Source organism: Tachysurus vachellii, chromosome 1 (assembly GCF_030014155.1).
Source record: "Tachysurus vachellii isolate PV-2020 chromosome 1, HZAU_Pvac_v1, whole genome shotgun sequence".
NCBI lineage: Eukaryota > Metazoa > Chordata > Actinopteri > Siluriformes > Bagridae > Tachysurus > Tachysurus vachellii.
Genome location: NC_083460.1, coordinates 30,720,708 through 30,735,175, shown reverse-complemented (window position 1 = coordinate 30,735,175; position 14,468 = coordinate 30,720,708). Strand labels below are relative to the sequence as shown.

General features: G+C 36.3%; 1 protein-coding gene across 1 annotated transcript in view; it reads right to left on the bottom strand.

Annotated features, from left to right (window-relative positions):
• Nucleotides 1-202: 202 nt before the first annotated feature.
• Nucleotides 203-14,468, bottom strand: part of gpc1a (glypican 1a) — a 37,300-nt gene continuing 23,034 nt past the window's right edge. Inside the window, exons 2-9 of the mRNA XM_060882598.1 lie at nucleotides 12,770-12,928; nucleotides 8,886-9,274; nucleotides 6,183-6,348; nucleotides 4,926-5,056; nucleotides 4,696-4,833; nucleotides 4,466-4,599; nucleotides 2,241-2,416; nucleotides 203-1,067 (exon numbers count right to left, since the gene is read on the bottom strand). Coding sequence (XP_060738581.1) covers nucleotides 856-1,067; nucleotides 2,241-2,416; nucleotides 4,466-4,599; nucleotides 4,696-4,833; nucleotides 4,926-5,056; nucleotides 6,183-6,348; nucleotides 8,886-9,274; nucleotides 12,770-12,928 — 1,505 coding nt within the window. The 3' untranslated portion in view covers nucleotides 203-855. The remainder of the gene's footprint in view (nucleotides 1,068-2,240; nucleotides 2,417-4,465; nucleotides 4,600-4,695; nucleotides 4,834-4,925; nucleotides 5,057-6,182; nucleotides 6,349-8,885; nucleotides 9,275-12,769; nucleotides 12,929-14,468) is intronic.

Sequence of the window (14,468 nt, the reverse complement as noted above, 5' to 3'; positions counted from 1 at the left end):
TAGCAGTTCTAATCATGATATGATATATTTGTTCTTGACCTAAATACTTCAGTTAAGCTGTTCATATCTATTTTACAAAATATTTCATTCTCTTCATTGATCCAAACACATTTACCCACACAGCTTCTTGTACTATACATTTCCAGAAATTTCAAACATTACTGTTCTACTAAAGAAATCCTGGTGAAATTAAACAAACCACTTTACACCCACGTTGACAGATATTTATTGATTTTAATTCATGGCAACCAGCAAAAGGAGCTTAAATGAATGACAGTACAGGAAGATCCAATGACAGTCTGATTCAATGAAGCAGGACAACTGAATTTATTTGATTTTATCTTATATAATCATTTCATTTTCTGGGACTTTCCTAAATGCATGTCCATGCATCCAAACATAGATCTTCGACGTAGATCTTCTTTTTTGTTTTGTTTTACCTTTTTTTTATTTGTGAAGTGCTGAAAAAAAAAGGAAGTTGTTTATAAATTAGCATTAGAAAATAAAATGAAGCACAGACTCACTGCTTGGACAACTTGCGTATGAGGTTTCTGAGTCATGTGCACCATTACCCATCATTAAGAAAAGAAAAGAAAAGAAAAAAAAACATCGCAGAGAATTTGATACTTTTTTGACATTCAAAGGTACAGAGAAAGACAAAATCAGCTGTAAAACTTACATACATACAAAACGACATTGTTCCCTCAGTCTTCTCAGAGAAAAAAAGGTCCAATCAGCCACATGATTTTTCATTTGGCAATCTTGTCAGCTCACTAACTTGTCAGTTTTTCTTCGATTCCCTACTAACTCATCCGAATCCCCCAGGTCCAGTTTGGTGGCAGGACTATGTTTGTATTACCGTCTGAACAGCAGATTGATCAAGATCAGCACCACTATTAAGAAGGCAGATGGTACTAGTCGACTCTCACCACTTTTCACTTGTTTGTTCTCTGGGATAAACGTGTCCAATTTGGGTCTGTCCAGTTTAGGCCCAAAGACCGGCGGCCCGCTCCGGACACAGAGCTGCTCACTGCACATGCCACTGCCAGAACCACTGATGTCATCACCTAGAAACATAAAGGGATAAGAAAATGGTTATAAAAAGATCTAATGGCAGTTTTCTGGTATATCAAGTACAGTTCTCATTCTTGCAGAGAATCCTCTTTTTCATAGCCATTCAATTCTCTCATCTGTTTTCCCACAGGTTTCACTTTAGTTATGAAATTACTACAGTATTTTACTGCAGTAATAAATTAATAAAAAAAATTTAAAGCTGGGGAAAGGGGCTAAGGATGAATGACTGATTAACAAGCAGAGAGTATAGGGGATTAATGAATATTAAATAAAATTTGACCACAGTCCTATTCACACAATGACACATCTAAGAATGTTGAATATAACAACAGCTCTGACGGTTATTAAGCTCTAATTCAAAGCTCGGTTCATATCATAACTTCTATTTAATATGTTCTCATTCTGTAGTGAAAGCTCATACACAGGGACTTGTGTAGCAAATTATCTATGCAATATAAGAATTTTTAAAAACAATTTTTAAAAACTGATACTTAAAGTTTTGTCATATTAAAACAAAGAGAGGCTAGTTTACAGCTACGTGAGAACATAAGCTAAATTATCTTGGGGATTTCCCACAACATTAAATAGATAAAAAAAAAAAAACATGTGTAATTCGTATAAATTTAAATTTCTACTGGATGTGGTATAAGAGGAATAAAACACGTTATATGAAAATAATCCACTTTAGGGTCATATCTTCTCTCCACTTTGCCTCACCCCACCACATTATGGATTATTTTCCTCAAACATCTTGACAGCAAGCAGTCTATGCTTATTTCAATGTACTTATAACAAACAACAACAAAAAACTTACTTACTTAAAATACACACCAAAGACAAAAGTTAAAATTAAAAAAATAAAATTATTCACCTTTGTGTATTTTCTAGACTATTGGCCTATTTTAATTTTCTTTATAAGTTTCTTTCAGACACAACAGTGTCTTCAATTTTTTTAAGTCACTTGTATTATTGCCAGAATTTGAATTAAATTTCAATGTAAAAGCGCTAATGAGTGAACATGGTAGAATTAGTATGTTTCACTGTGAAAGACACAGCACCCACTAGAGGGCAAACCTGTCTTGTAGTTGAGAAAAACACCTTTCTTCTATTGTTCATAACCAAATGCAAGTCTTAATGGTTCCACTAATGGTTCTTGTGCTACTTGCTTGTGTCCTGAAAATCCACATCGTTGCCATCAAGGGCATTTTTCAGGCGATTTGAAATGATCTTCAGCTGCATGATCTGCTGCCGTATCTTCATGTCAGGCTTGGTGATGTCAATGTCTACTTCAGGATTATTGACCTGATTGGCCAGACCATCTCCAATGAGCTGGGGAAGGTACCTGTGAAGACACAATCCACCACACAGATGTTTTTTATCTCGCTACAAATATCATGGGATTCATCTGCTTAACTATGGTATGTATGTAGGGACAGTAACCCACTCAGCACCCACGTGCTTATATTATAGATTATATTGTGCGTTACTGCTGCGTTCTAACTTGCCTAAAAACCAAACCATTTGGGAGATGATTGCTCCATGATTCCTTTCAAACAGACAATACTGTGTGTGTAAAAGCACCCATAAAGACCTATGACTATTTTGGACACTGTCCAATGTGTCAGTGGAAGCCAATAAACACATAAATGTTCATCTTTTGCTAAAATGTCTCCCCTGCCATATCCCTGGTGGTTACATGATCTAAACACGGCAACAACTATTGAGGGAGATTTTTACGAGAAAATTGGCTCATTTAAAGCAAATGTAAATATACAGTAGTGCATGTGTAACAAAGATATATGTAAAAGTATATAACAATTATATATTTCCATTATTTTGCATATATTAGTGGACCTTTGAACAGTTATAAAATCTTCATTTGATTTTATTTGGTTTAGGTTCTGTGGTTAAAAATTCATAGTTGATTGTTTTGTTCTTATTGTGTTCATAAAATCAGGATTGTAATTATAAGAAAATTATACCAGTAAAGAAACCACCAGGCCTAATTCATCAATCTGCATTCATGACATTCATGACATTTAAAATTGTCTTAGGAACAATTCTGTTCTCTGGCCTTGTCTGTCCTCGGGGTGTGACACTATATTCTCCTGATATTGACATTTTCATTTTTCTTACTGTTGTCAAAGTATGCACAATGATGCATGAGTGCAGAGATTTGGTACTTCACACAACACCTTCAGAGCGATTATTGATAATGGCATTTGGTCTCATCCACAAACAAACTCATCAGATGTGATTAATCATGTCTGAGTTCTAGTCAATAAAGGGCAGTTCTGTGGCAGTGCAAGAAACCTGCAGAACAATCGATGCATTGATATGAAGTGTAAAAAGGGACGAACTTAGTTTGAGGCTGCTACTTAAACCCTACTGGGCTGCAGGCATTGATTCTGAACTGTGGTGCTTTCAATGGGAATTAACTAAACAAATGCAAAATAATTGCTACGTTTTGTAGTTGAACCTATTGATATGAGTAAAGCTCTTATACCATTTTTTTCTACTCACACTACTTGCTGGGTTTGTTATATTGTATTGTTAAGTATGTTCTGTTGGCTGCATGCCATGTTTCCTTAAAATACCAAACATGATAAACAGAAAACTATAACATAGTTTTACAACATGATCTACTTTTAGTTTCTCCTCCAAATGCTTTTTTTCTGTCGGGAAAGGATGATAAAGGAAAGTAAATAAACACACTCCTTCATATTCATATTTCACATGCGCCAGAATCAGAATCAGAACCAGAATCAGGTTTATTACTAGGTACTGTAGGGTTTACATGTAAAGGAATTTGCCTTGGTGTGTTGGTGCATAGTAATAATAGCGATGAAGCATAAATATAAGAAGCAAAGGTTCTAAAAAAAACAATAAATAAAAATTAATGTAAAAATAAATAAATAAATAATATTAATAACAGCAATAATAATAATAATAATAATAATTATTATTATTATTATTATTATTAATGAATAAAAAATCAATAACTAACTAACTAACTAACAGAATAAATAAATAGATAGATAGATAGATAGATAGATAGATAGATAGATAGATAGATAGATAGATAGACAGATAATAAGAATAATGACTGGTCCGAGAAATCCCTGTAACAAAATGTCTGGATTTGTTGCTTTAGCACATCATGTATAATTTACATAGAACTGAGAAAATCTGTGTATCTTCAGTGTGCTTCATTAAATAAGCATGAACCAGAAGTGCCAGATCAACAATGAAGCACATGGTTGCATTATATAGAATGAATAGCTATGGAGCTCTCCCGGTGGATCAGCTGGCTAATTTGTAATGGAAAATCATGGAGCAGTTCCAGATTACGCACCAAGAGCCATGAAAATAAATGCTAAATGCATCATACCGTGCTTTGGCCACGCCGTTCCAGCAGTCGTCATCGCTGGAGGATCCGGATGCTGCTTTGCTGCCACACAGAGCCGAGGGGAGCTGAATCCAGTACAGCTGCATCTCCTTCATTTTACTAGATACGTCAGAGACCTGCAGGCCACCACACATACACAAACACAGATGCAGATATGTCAGGATCTTGACAGATACAAGAGTAACAGTGCAGCACAAGACACACACACTGACCTGCACTTCCAGTCTGACAGCTGCTGTGGAGCTGGACTTGTACTCCAGTGCTGTGACACTCTTCCCCTTTTTTATGGGCTCCTCAGACACCGAGCTCTGGGTTCCTTCCTCTCCACGCCCTCCACATGCCTGGAAAACCTGACACACACACACACACTTATATTCAAACAGAATGCAAGACATCAGATCACTTTTAGCAATCCGTAAATATGTGAATATGAAGAGCTGACCTTATTGGTGTAGAGCTCCATGTTCTCCTGCATGTGCAGCACAGCTTCTGAGATGCGTACTGGTATGGAGTGCAGCACCACGTCCATGTTGGGCTCAGAGCCGAAGCTAGCAGCCACCTGCAGCATAGTATCTTAACCCAAACAGAGAGGAACAGGGATTCTGAATAACTTGTCTTGTCTGATATAGTTATAACTTAGTTTAGCTGCTGTCTCCATATTAGGAAAATCCAGATTTGATTGTAAATGTCTCAGTTGCATTTTGTTCATCACCCAAAAGTTTGCAATAAATGAATGCTAAATGCAAAAATCTGCAAATTTGGTTAATTCTTTTACTCTCTGCCCACTTCACAGTCATGTCAGATCCATGAGAATCATGTTACTTGATATAAATAACCACATTATGTGCCATTATGAATATTTCTTTTAGAACCTTAAAGTTATATTTATTGTATTTATGTGAGCTTTTGTTTTTACCTCATAATCTGCCATTTTCTTTCCCGCATTTACAAACTTATTCTCAAAATGTAGAATTCTTGTTTTACCGAAAAACAGCTTGAAAAACAAATTTGATCATCTGTGTATTTTTGTAGTGCAATCTTACTTAAACGAATAAAACAATTTCCAGGACACGGTTCTGTAGAAGTTAAATTAATTAGCATAATCCAAAATCTTGGTTTTATAATGCATGCAAATACTGCCATTTTCAACATTTTCTATCAATAAAGTCAACATTTAAATATCAATTAACTGGCAAAGATAGTGTCACCTGTAGTAAAATAAAAACATAAAAACACTACTTTACACTAATGTAATGTACAAATCCCAGGAAACCAAGTGTTCAAATAAACATGTAATAGTTCTAGTCATGCCATTTTTCATGTTTTTTCTGAAAAATTGTTGCAAATTTATCTCCATTATGCACTTAATACTCCACCCACATAAGTTGGTTTAAAAACCCTAATAAACAGCAGGTCATAAATAACAATTGAAGCAGGCCAAAAGATTCAGCTAAAAGTCTCACTACAGAGATGTGCAGCATTTTCATTTAAACACAATACAGACGGTGTGGAGCTTTGTTAATAGCTGCTTTTTGGACTGTACTGTACCAGAAGGATGAGCAGTGCATACTGTGTGTGTGTGTGTGTGTGTGTGTGTGTGTGTGTGTGTGTGTGTGTGTGTGTTGTGTGTGTGTGTGTGTGTGTGAGAGAGAGAGAGTGAGTGAGAGAGAGAGAGAGAGAGAGAGAGAGAGAGACTTACCGATGAGATTCTGCCACTCTGCATCCAGGTCAGCCTGATTAGCCAGGCAGCCCTTCATGACGTTCTTGCAGTAGTTGGTACAGGGTTTGGCCGAACCCAGGCCGCGGCAGTGTGTGCAGTACACCAGCTTCATAATTGCACGGTTACACTCAGAGCTTAGAGGAACCTAAACACACACAATGCATGTTTTCATAATCATTCTAATGACAAGCTCTGTATAATTATGGTCACGTAAGCAATTCGTTAAAGAGTTTTTTTTACATTGTTTCTGTTAAGCTTCTTTCATGTCATAAAGTTGGTCTTATTCCTGTGCATCATATTTACCCCATTCCTGGGATAAATACGAGTCCTGGTCAGATTCATCATTTAAAGTCACACTAATGATTTCTCAAGAATGATCTTCAAATCTAATTAATTTGTGATTTTAACAAAAGATTTCAACAAGTTCGTCATTGCAGCTACCATAATTTAACAATCCAGCCCGCAATCTTTGACAGGAACTGTCATTTAAAGCATTGTCAATTTCCTATTGTTAAGGAAATAGTTAAGAAAAACCTCCCTATGACTAAATGAAACTGAATTCACAATTAGCATTGACTGCAAAGTCAAACAACATTGTGGAAATGGGCAATATTATAAGAAATCGCCATTGTGCCACTGTTTGTGAATTCAGAGGTATCAGCTCTGAATAGTTTTTTCCTTTCTTCAAATCTAATGATTTATTCCTTTCTTCAAACACCCAACCTTTTATTTATACCTCACATTCAGTTTTAATTAATGTTAAAAAAAGAAAAAAATCTACCCTCCATTGCTTCCAGCTCTTTGCAAACAGGGTGACTTTCCTCTTCACTATAAATAAACCTGATTTACGTATTAAGTTTACGTTAGGAAATTTCTTAATAAAACTTTTGCCTTGTATAAATACTGTTTTGCTTGTTTGAATATAAGTTCCAATATCACTTGAAATATTGTAATAATGTATTTTGTATCGCCTTCAAGTACGGTCACATATTTTTGCCATGTCGTCCAACTGCTAGTCAGAAATAGCTTCAGTTAATGCATCTGGTAGGTGATCAATTAAAACATGAAGCAAACAGTACACTTTGATTTACTTGTACTGAAATACAATCACAGTATTGAAAGCAGCACAAACTCAGACTAAAGGGATAAAATGCCAGTCTGAGCTAAGAAAATAGCTGAAGGGCAGTAGAGCACATGTTAATGTTACTAATATCTCTGTATAGCTCACCATAAAAATACAATAATATGATGAGCCTGCTGAAACAGAACTGATGCTTAAACACGAATGGCAACACGCCAAAACTAATGCTGTGGATTAATAATTAGAAACGGTCTGAGGGCCAATGGTAAAGCTTCTTTAGTGTTGGGTTCATTATTACAGCATATGCACCATCGTGCGCTGCTACACCCCCCTCCTCATCAGTGTAAAGGAAGCCTGTGCACCAGGAATCTCTAGAGACTGGCATGGCTGCTCTGTCGCTAGTCTCAAAAAGCAGAGAGAGCTGTCGCATTGCGGCCTGCTCTCGTTCATCAAGGGAGCTGTGAGCTCCGGTTAAGAGAAGGAAGGACAGCCTGAGAGGGCTTGAGCTTGATTTTACATGGAGAGCTCAAGCAGGTGTAGGACACACTGATGCATTCTCTTTAAAGGTTTTACACTCAGTGCCTTTTTTATCCAGATGAATAAAATTGCTCACGCCTAATCCCAGGTGGGTTGCCAGATAGTTGAGTCAGGTAATCCCAGAATGGCAATTAATTTTTAATGATGTTTTTAGATCTTGTTGTAGCATGGGTGCTGAGTTATAAATATCTACACTAACACCAATTATTAAGCAGCTAGACAGCTTTGGCAACAAAACCTATGTTTAAACTGTACAGTTTCTTTAATTATTTTAAATTTCATCATTGCTGATTGGTTTGAACTGCGGTTTGCAGAAATTGGTTGAAGAAACCGAACATCCTGAAGTTCTTCATTTACCACAATAATTCACTAATGGTTACAATTTGTTTTTTTTATTTATTGAAATTTTTTTCTTTATTTTCCATTTAAACTGGTAAAACAGTTCTAAACAGTCATTACAATTGTTTCTCCTCATAGCAAATGCCACCATATCAGGGACTTTTATTTGTTAATATGCTTATTTTGCATGTTTTTAATATCTGTTTATTTGGACCACCCACCAGTTCCTGTATAATCTGTTACTATGAAAACCATAACTTAGAACAAGCACTTAATTCAGAGCTACTGATGACAGAAAATTTATTAAATTCTGACCGATTACAGTAGACTTTGGTTAATTGTGATTGCAGTTCACCTTGCAGGGACCAGATGGCTCTAAATATTACAAACCGCTGCTTTAATAATGATTTGAATGTTTTGATACATTTATCAATGATAATCATGATATTGAGGTTTAAACATTTGTTTATGAAGCTTTGAAGAGGAAGATTTTAAGTTTTGCTTTTGAACTTGCTTTATTGTGATGCTTTTGTTATCATAAATAGCTATGGCTCTGGTGTGAGCTCTACTAAATAAAACAATTAATGGCCATACCATACAATAATATGTTCCTTTCTAATTCATAAAAACAGAAACCAAATAAAAGAAAAAAACAATATCAATACAAAAACAGAATATATCATCAGCATTGTCATTATCTATGGGAAAAATATTACCCACCATACCTGAGAAACCTTCCTCACAACCTCTCCAGCCACGTTGAGACCCTGCACAAAGGCACGAGCAGCAACCAGCACGCGCACCAATCGGACCCTAAGCTCTCGCGGAGCGTCTCCAAATGGCCGCAGGGTCTCTGTCTGTTTGGACGCGCACTCAAGGAAATCATCAGAGACAAGGGATGGATCAGAGGCCTTCAGCAGGCGCTCCAGCAAACGCATCCAGAACTCATCAAGTGCCTCCTCTAGATTCAACGATGTGCCGCGGTAATATCGGCGCAAATCAGCATAGAGGTCACGGAAAACTCCAGCATTGGGTGCATATAGAGATCCCAGTGCCTTAACAAATGATCTCTCTAGCCAGCTCTCAGACCTGTCCAGGAGGTCCAGAAAGTATGCTGTAGAAAAGAAGTTAGAAAATGGAGTCAGCTTGTGCTTAGACAGAACCCCAAGGTGACCAGCCTCAGGGTCAATTCAATTTACAGAACTCTGAGATTGTATTAAATCAAATTGTCAGGACATCTATTTTATTCAGTCCACATTTCTATGGAGATTTGTAATGTGTTGAACTGAAATGAAGTTAGCTGTAGAAACAGGCTGACATGAAATTCAGCTAATCTGATCTATGGAGTGCTCCATCTGGTGCTTTTTCCATCAAGGATCCATCAACACTCATGTGTGCTAATATCCTTAAGAGTCCAAAAAGTGTCCAAAGATCATACACCTCTAAGAAAAATGTAAAAATAGAAATTAAAAATGTTAAAATAAAATACTATTGATAATAATATCAGGGATTTTATTTTGTAGTGCTTAAAAGACATAATTTACAAATATGATCCATAATTAAACTCATTTTTTTCATTTCACCACCCTTTGTGTGTTATTTATGCTATTTTTTTCATCACCAAATGTTTCTCCTGAAAATAACTACAGCCATCTGTTTTATGAAGAAATCTTTCTTAAAGTATCATTTAGTAAGTAATGAAGACTTTTGAAGTCATTTGTATTTGGGGACTCTGACTGGTGGATGAAATATTCTACTATATATAATAGATATATGATGGTTTTATTTATTTTCTGATTGCAGGACAAGTTTCTGTGCTCACCTAAAATCTAGCAGCTATAAAAATCATTCCCTCACAAACCTCTCTGTATTTCTCAGTCTTGAATTTAATAAGATGAAATTCAGCTTGGCATGTCCCCGAGAATTGGATCCTGCTATAAATGTTAAATAAATATCTCTTTACAGAAAACTGAAGCATATAAACAAAATGGTTTTTATTAATAAATTACTTTAAAAAATCTGTTTATTATCACCACATGACCCGAGGTAGTTTGGATAAGCGGTAGAAAATGAGTGAGTGAGTGAGTGAGTGAGTGAGTGAGTGAGTGTTTATTATCAGTCTTAGCTTATGTAATCACCGACTGTACAAATCCCTGAGAATGATTTGTTACTATAGAGACGATATCATATTAGCATGAGTGCATTAATATAAAGCAGTGATTTGCAGCATGTTTTAGTGTCAGAGCTGCTGTTACAGAAAATGTATTAACATCTGATGAAAGCCTTGAATTCATCAAACTCTGGTAAAAAAATGTTATTAAATCTATAAACCTCTGCACGAGATGTTTGCTGCATTCTACATAATTCTCTCTCTCTCTCTCTCTCTCTCTCTCTCTCTCTCACACACACACACAAAAACACACACACACACACACACAACATACATTTCAGAGTAGTTACTAAATAGTATACTTATTTATGAATACCTGAATAATAAGCTGAACAGTTCAGAGTAATGTTTATGTATGTGTTATAAATTGCTTCTGTCGACAGCCTTCAAATAAACGTTGTTAAAAATGTTGAAATGTTCAACTGTATTATATGAATCTTTGATCAAACATAAAATAGAATATTTTCTCTGACTCACACAGCTCACATAAATACTTCAAGAATCAAAACGTCACTGCTTGGAAAGTTTTTAAAGTGTTCATGGTAAACACACGTGTATGTCTTGGGAGCAGATGAAAATATTCACGCTTTGTCCTCCAGCTCAAACACACTCCCGCAGGAGAAACAGCGAGCGCTGGATCCGAGCTGCCAAACTAGCTTTGAACAGATCAAAGCCAAAACTTGTTTTCTGTCTGAGACTCAGACAGCATTTCAGTAGTTCACCTTTGGGAGGATGAGTAATGTGTTTGAAAAATACGGCTGTTTTTTAGGCTAAAATAAATTTGAAAAATTAAAAAAAAAGTAGTACTTGTACAATGCAAAAAAGTATATGATTATTATACATACAACTGCTGGTAGAACATTTTTGCTAGCTTCAATATTATTAGGCTGAATTAAAAAATTTTTAATTGCCTTTGGTGTTCTTATTTTCTTTGAATAACTTGTCTATGTAACAGGGGCAGTAATTTAGAAGCTGTTTCCTTTCAACCTGCACTTACCCTGCTAGCAAGAAGCTTGTCTTGTGATTTGACATCTTTAGCTAGTCAGATCACGCTAACCCTGCACTCTGCGTCAAGTCGCTCGTCTCACATAATGTTAAATTAGTTCTTAGATTAGTTGTGGCAGGCATTTTTATTATCTATTATCAGATTAGCAGTGTTGTTCACAATGTCTGCTATTCAAAAATAATGTATTAAACTGAACTGTACAGGCTAAAAAAAATTCTCCATAGGCATTAACAGTCTCTGCTATTTCCTTCCAAGATTTATATTTCTGTGTAACACACATTTAAGGAGATTTTTGTGTCATAATGACATAAGATGAATCTATGGCTGAGGAAAGCAGTACATAGGAACAAAGCACAGGAAGGAAATAAGTTGTTACTCTGAAAATTAATAATGTCATACCACATGCACCATCCAAGTGGTTTGAGGAATGATTTGAGACAATCGTGAGGATTGTCACTTTATAGCATAGAATCAAACCTAATTTACATAAAGTTGTAAAACTATAAACTCACATGTCACGTGCTTGCTGCTGATGTTTTTTCATGCACGTGCATCATAAACTTGTAGATCACTTACGTGAACATAGTGTAAGAGGGTTGCGATTAGAAATCATCCACTACAACATAAAAACTAAACTAAATCAGCATCAAGTGATTTTGTCAGTTTGATGTAAAATTCAGAATAATGAATTAGCCAATGCATGATAATGAATAAGTATTTGTGTCATTTCTCAGACTACATTTTCTTTTCTATTTATTTTCAATTGTATTATTTTAATTAGTTTAATTCTTCAGAGTCTATAATTGTAATTTATTGTTTTTATTTCTAAATGCAAATTTACATTTTTATTCCAATCTTGCTCTTTTTGTTCTCTGTATCAGTTTAAATTTAAGTTTAGTCCAGTAACCCAGAACAGAACATTGCCTCCCTGAAAGATTATAATCGACTATTACAGGACTCATATGTATAAAATATACATAATATTACAGACAGCCTGGCTTTCTACATCATGAAAGCACCTCACCATAAAGGCTCCTGCTTGGTTTCTGATCATTACTGCCGGATACGATATGGTCGGTCTATCATAGCTGATCACATTTTAATGGGTCACTGCTGGGGAAGGCCATGAAAAGCCACATGGTGAGAGAGAAAAGGAACATTTCCGTCCTCACTTTAATCTGCACTTAGTGTCACATGAGAGTGAGAGGGAGAGTGTATACTTCAAAGTGCTCACCTTTCACCCTTTACTGTTCGTTTAGCCAGGTGCTAAGCATAAAAACGCTAAGCAAAAACAGATGGAAGCTTTGATGATAGAATATATAAAAATCAGTGTCAATCTAGAGCAGTCTCACACCTCCTCGTCCTCCCTGCTGCCCCCTGTTGGTTCTCAGAGTCTGTGCGTGTGTGTGGTTGAATTACACTGTGTTACTCACTGTCAAAGCTTCTGTACTGGGCATTCAGGGAAGCCTGAATGGAGCGTCCTGCCTCTCTCACCAATCCCTCGAACTCTCTGCGGCTCAGGTTGGACAACGTCTCTTCCATGGCGCTTGTGCAACATGTGTAGCCTTGAGGACACACTCGCAAATGCTCACCTGCCAAAATAGCAAAATGACACCCATTCAGTCTTTGAGGCATTCAATTTGACATAATTTAGAAGACTCTCTATTACTATGTCTGATGGACAGAGGCCACGGCTCCTTTAGTGCGACAGAGACACAGAGGTTTTGCCTCCTTCACTGGGTCTAAAGTACAGAGGCCACACCTTCTTAATGGAGCACAATGAGCACAGTGAACTCTGTCATTGATTCAGATGCATTAGGAGATGTGGTAGCTTGGTGGGTAAGGTGTTGATTGGAAGGTTGTGAGCTTAAATACCAGGTCCACCATGTGTCCAGTCCTGTGCCCTTGAGCAAGGCCCTTATCCCTCAATTGCTCAGTTGTCTAAAATGAGATAAAAATTATTATTTCTGTTTAGAGACCTGAATCAGTTCTGTGAAACTGGCATGGTTTTATTAATTTACATTTATGGCATTTTCATTTATGGCATAAATGTAAATTAATAAAAACCATGCCAGTTTCACAGAATTGATTCAGGTCTCTAAACAGAAATAATATTAAATGAACAGTGAAGCTTCATTAAATCATACCTTTGTAACATCTGTAATTTTGCTGGGCTCTTGCATAGGAGAACCTCAGAACCTAAAGTGAATTTTCTGGGGAATTTCATCTCTTAAACTCAACACAGACATATGTACATGTGCATATGCATAAAACCCAAATCCCAGTGACCAGGGCTGAGCGAGTTCAATGTGAGTAGCTCAGAGGGTGCATGCGGTTATCTATCATACTACAGTTTCTTCAAACTTCAGTCTTCCTCTCCAGCATACGCACATACACACACCCACACAAAAGCACACATACATACATGCTATCTGAGGTAGGTCACTGAGATCATCCTTACGGCATAAGCCTCTCTGGACCTGCTTGACATTTTGCAAGCAAGATTTGTGTCGGAGTCTAGCCTACCATAGGGCCTGGGGAGGGTAAGCAAAAGACGTGCATGTATTTTTCATAGAGCGTCAGGGCAGAGTGTGCACCATTTTATTTATCTACACTTTAGTAGAGGGAACAAAGAAAAAAAAATGTCCAATGCTTTTACCAACAGCCCCCAGAGCTGTCCTAAGGCCTCCATACATCTGCTGCTAAGTGACGAGAGATACTTTAAGATCATTTCCCCCAGAGTGCACTCATCCTTTTTTCTTAAGAGAAAATACAGATGGATATAAATGTTCAAAATGGGCTAAAGCATAAAATGTCTAAAAAACAGAAAGCTTTATAACCACACAACACATTAAAGCAATACTTTGATATTGTGATAAATGACACTACCGCAGAGCAGAAGGTGTCAGAAGGTGTTGATTTCTATAACAGCAGCTCTTACAGTATCAAAGATAAGCAAACAATTGTTAATATGGATTATCAACATTTTTAACAAAGTTTAAGGTTTTTCTCTTGTAAAAATGTAGCAAAAATATGAGTTTTTAAATAAAAATGATAATTATTTTAAAGCATTGCAATATATGTGGCTTGAATGTAAGTATCTTGGGTCAAGACAGATTGGTCAGTCTTTTT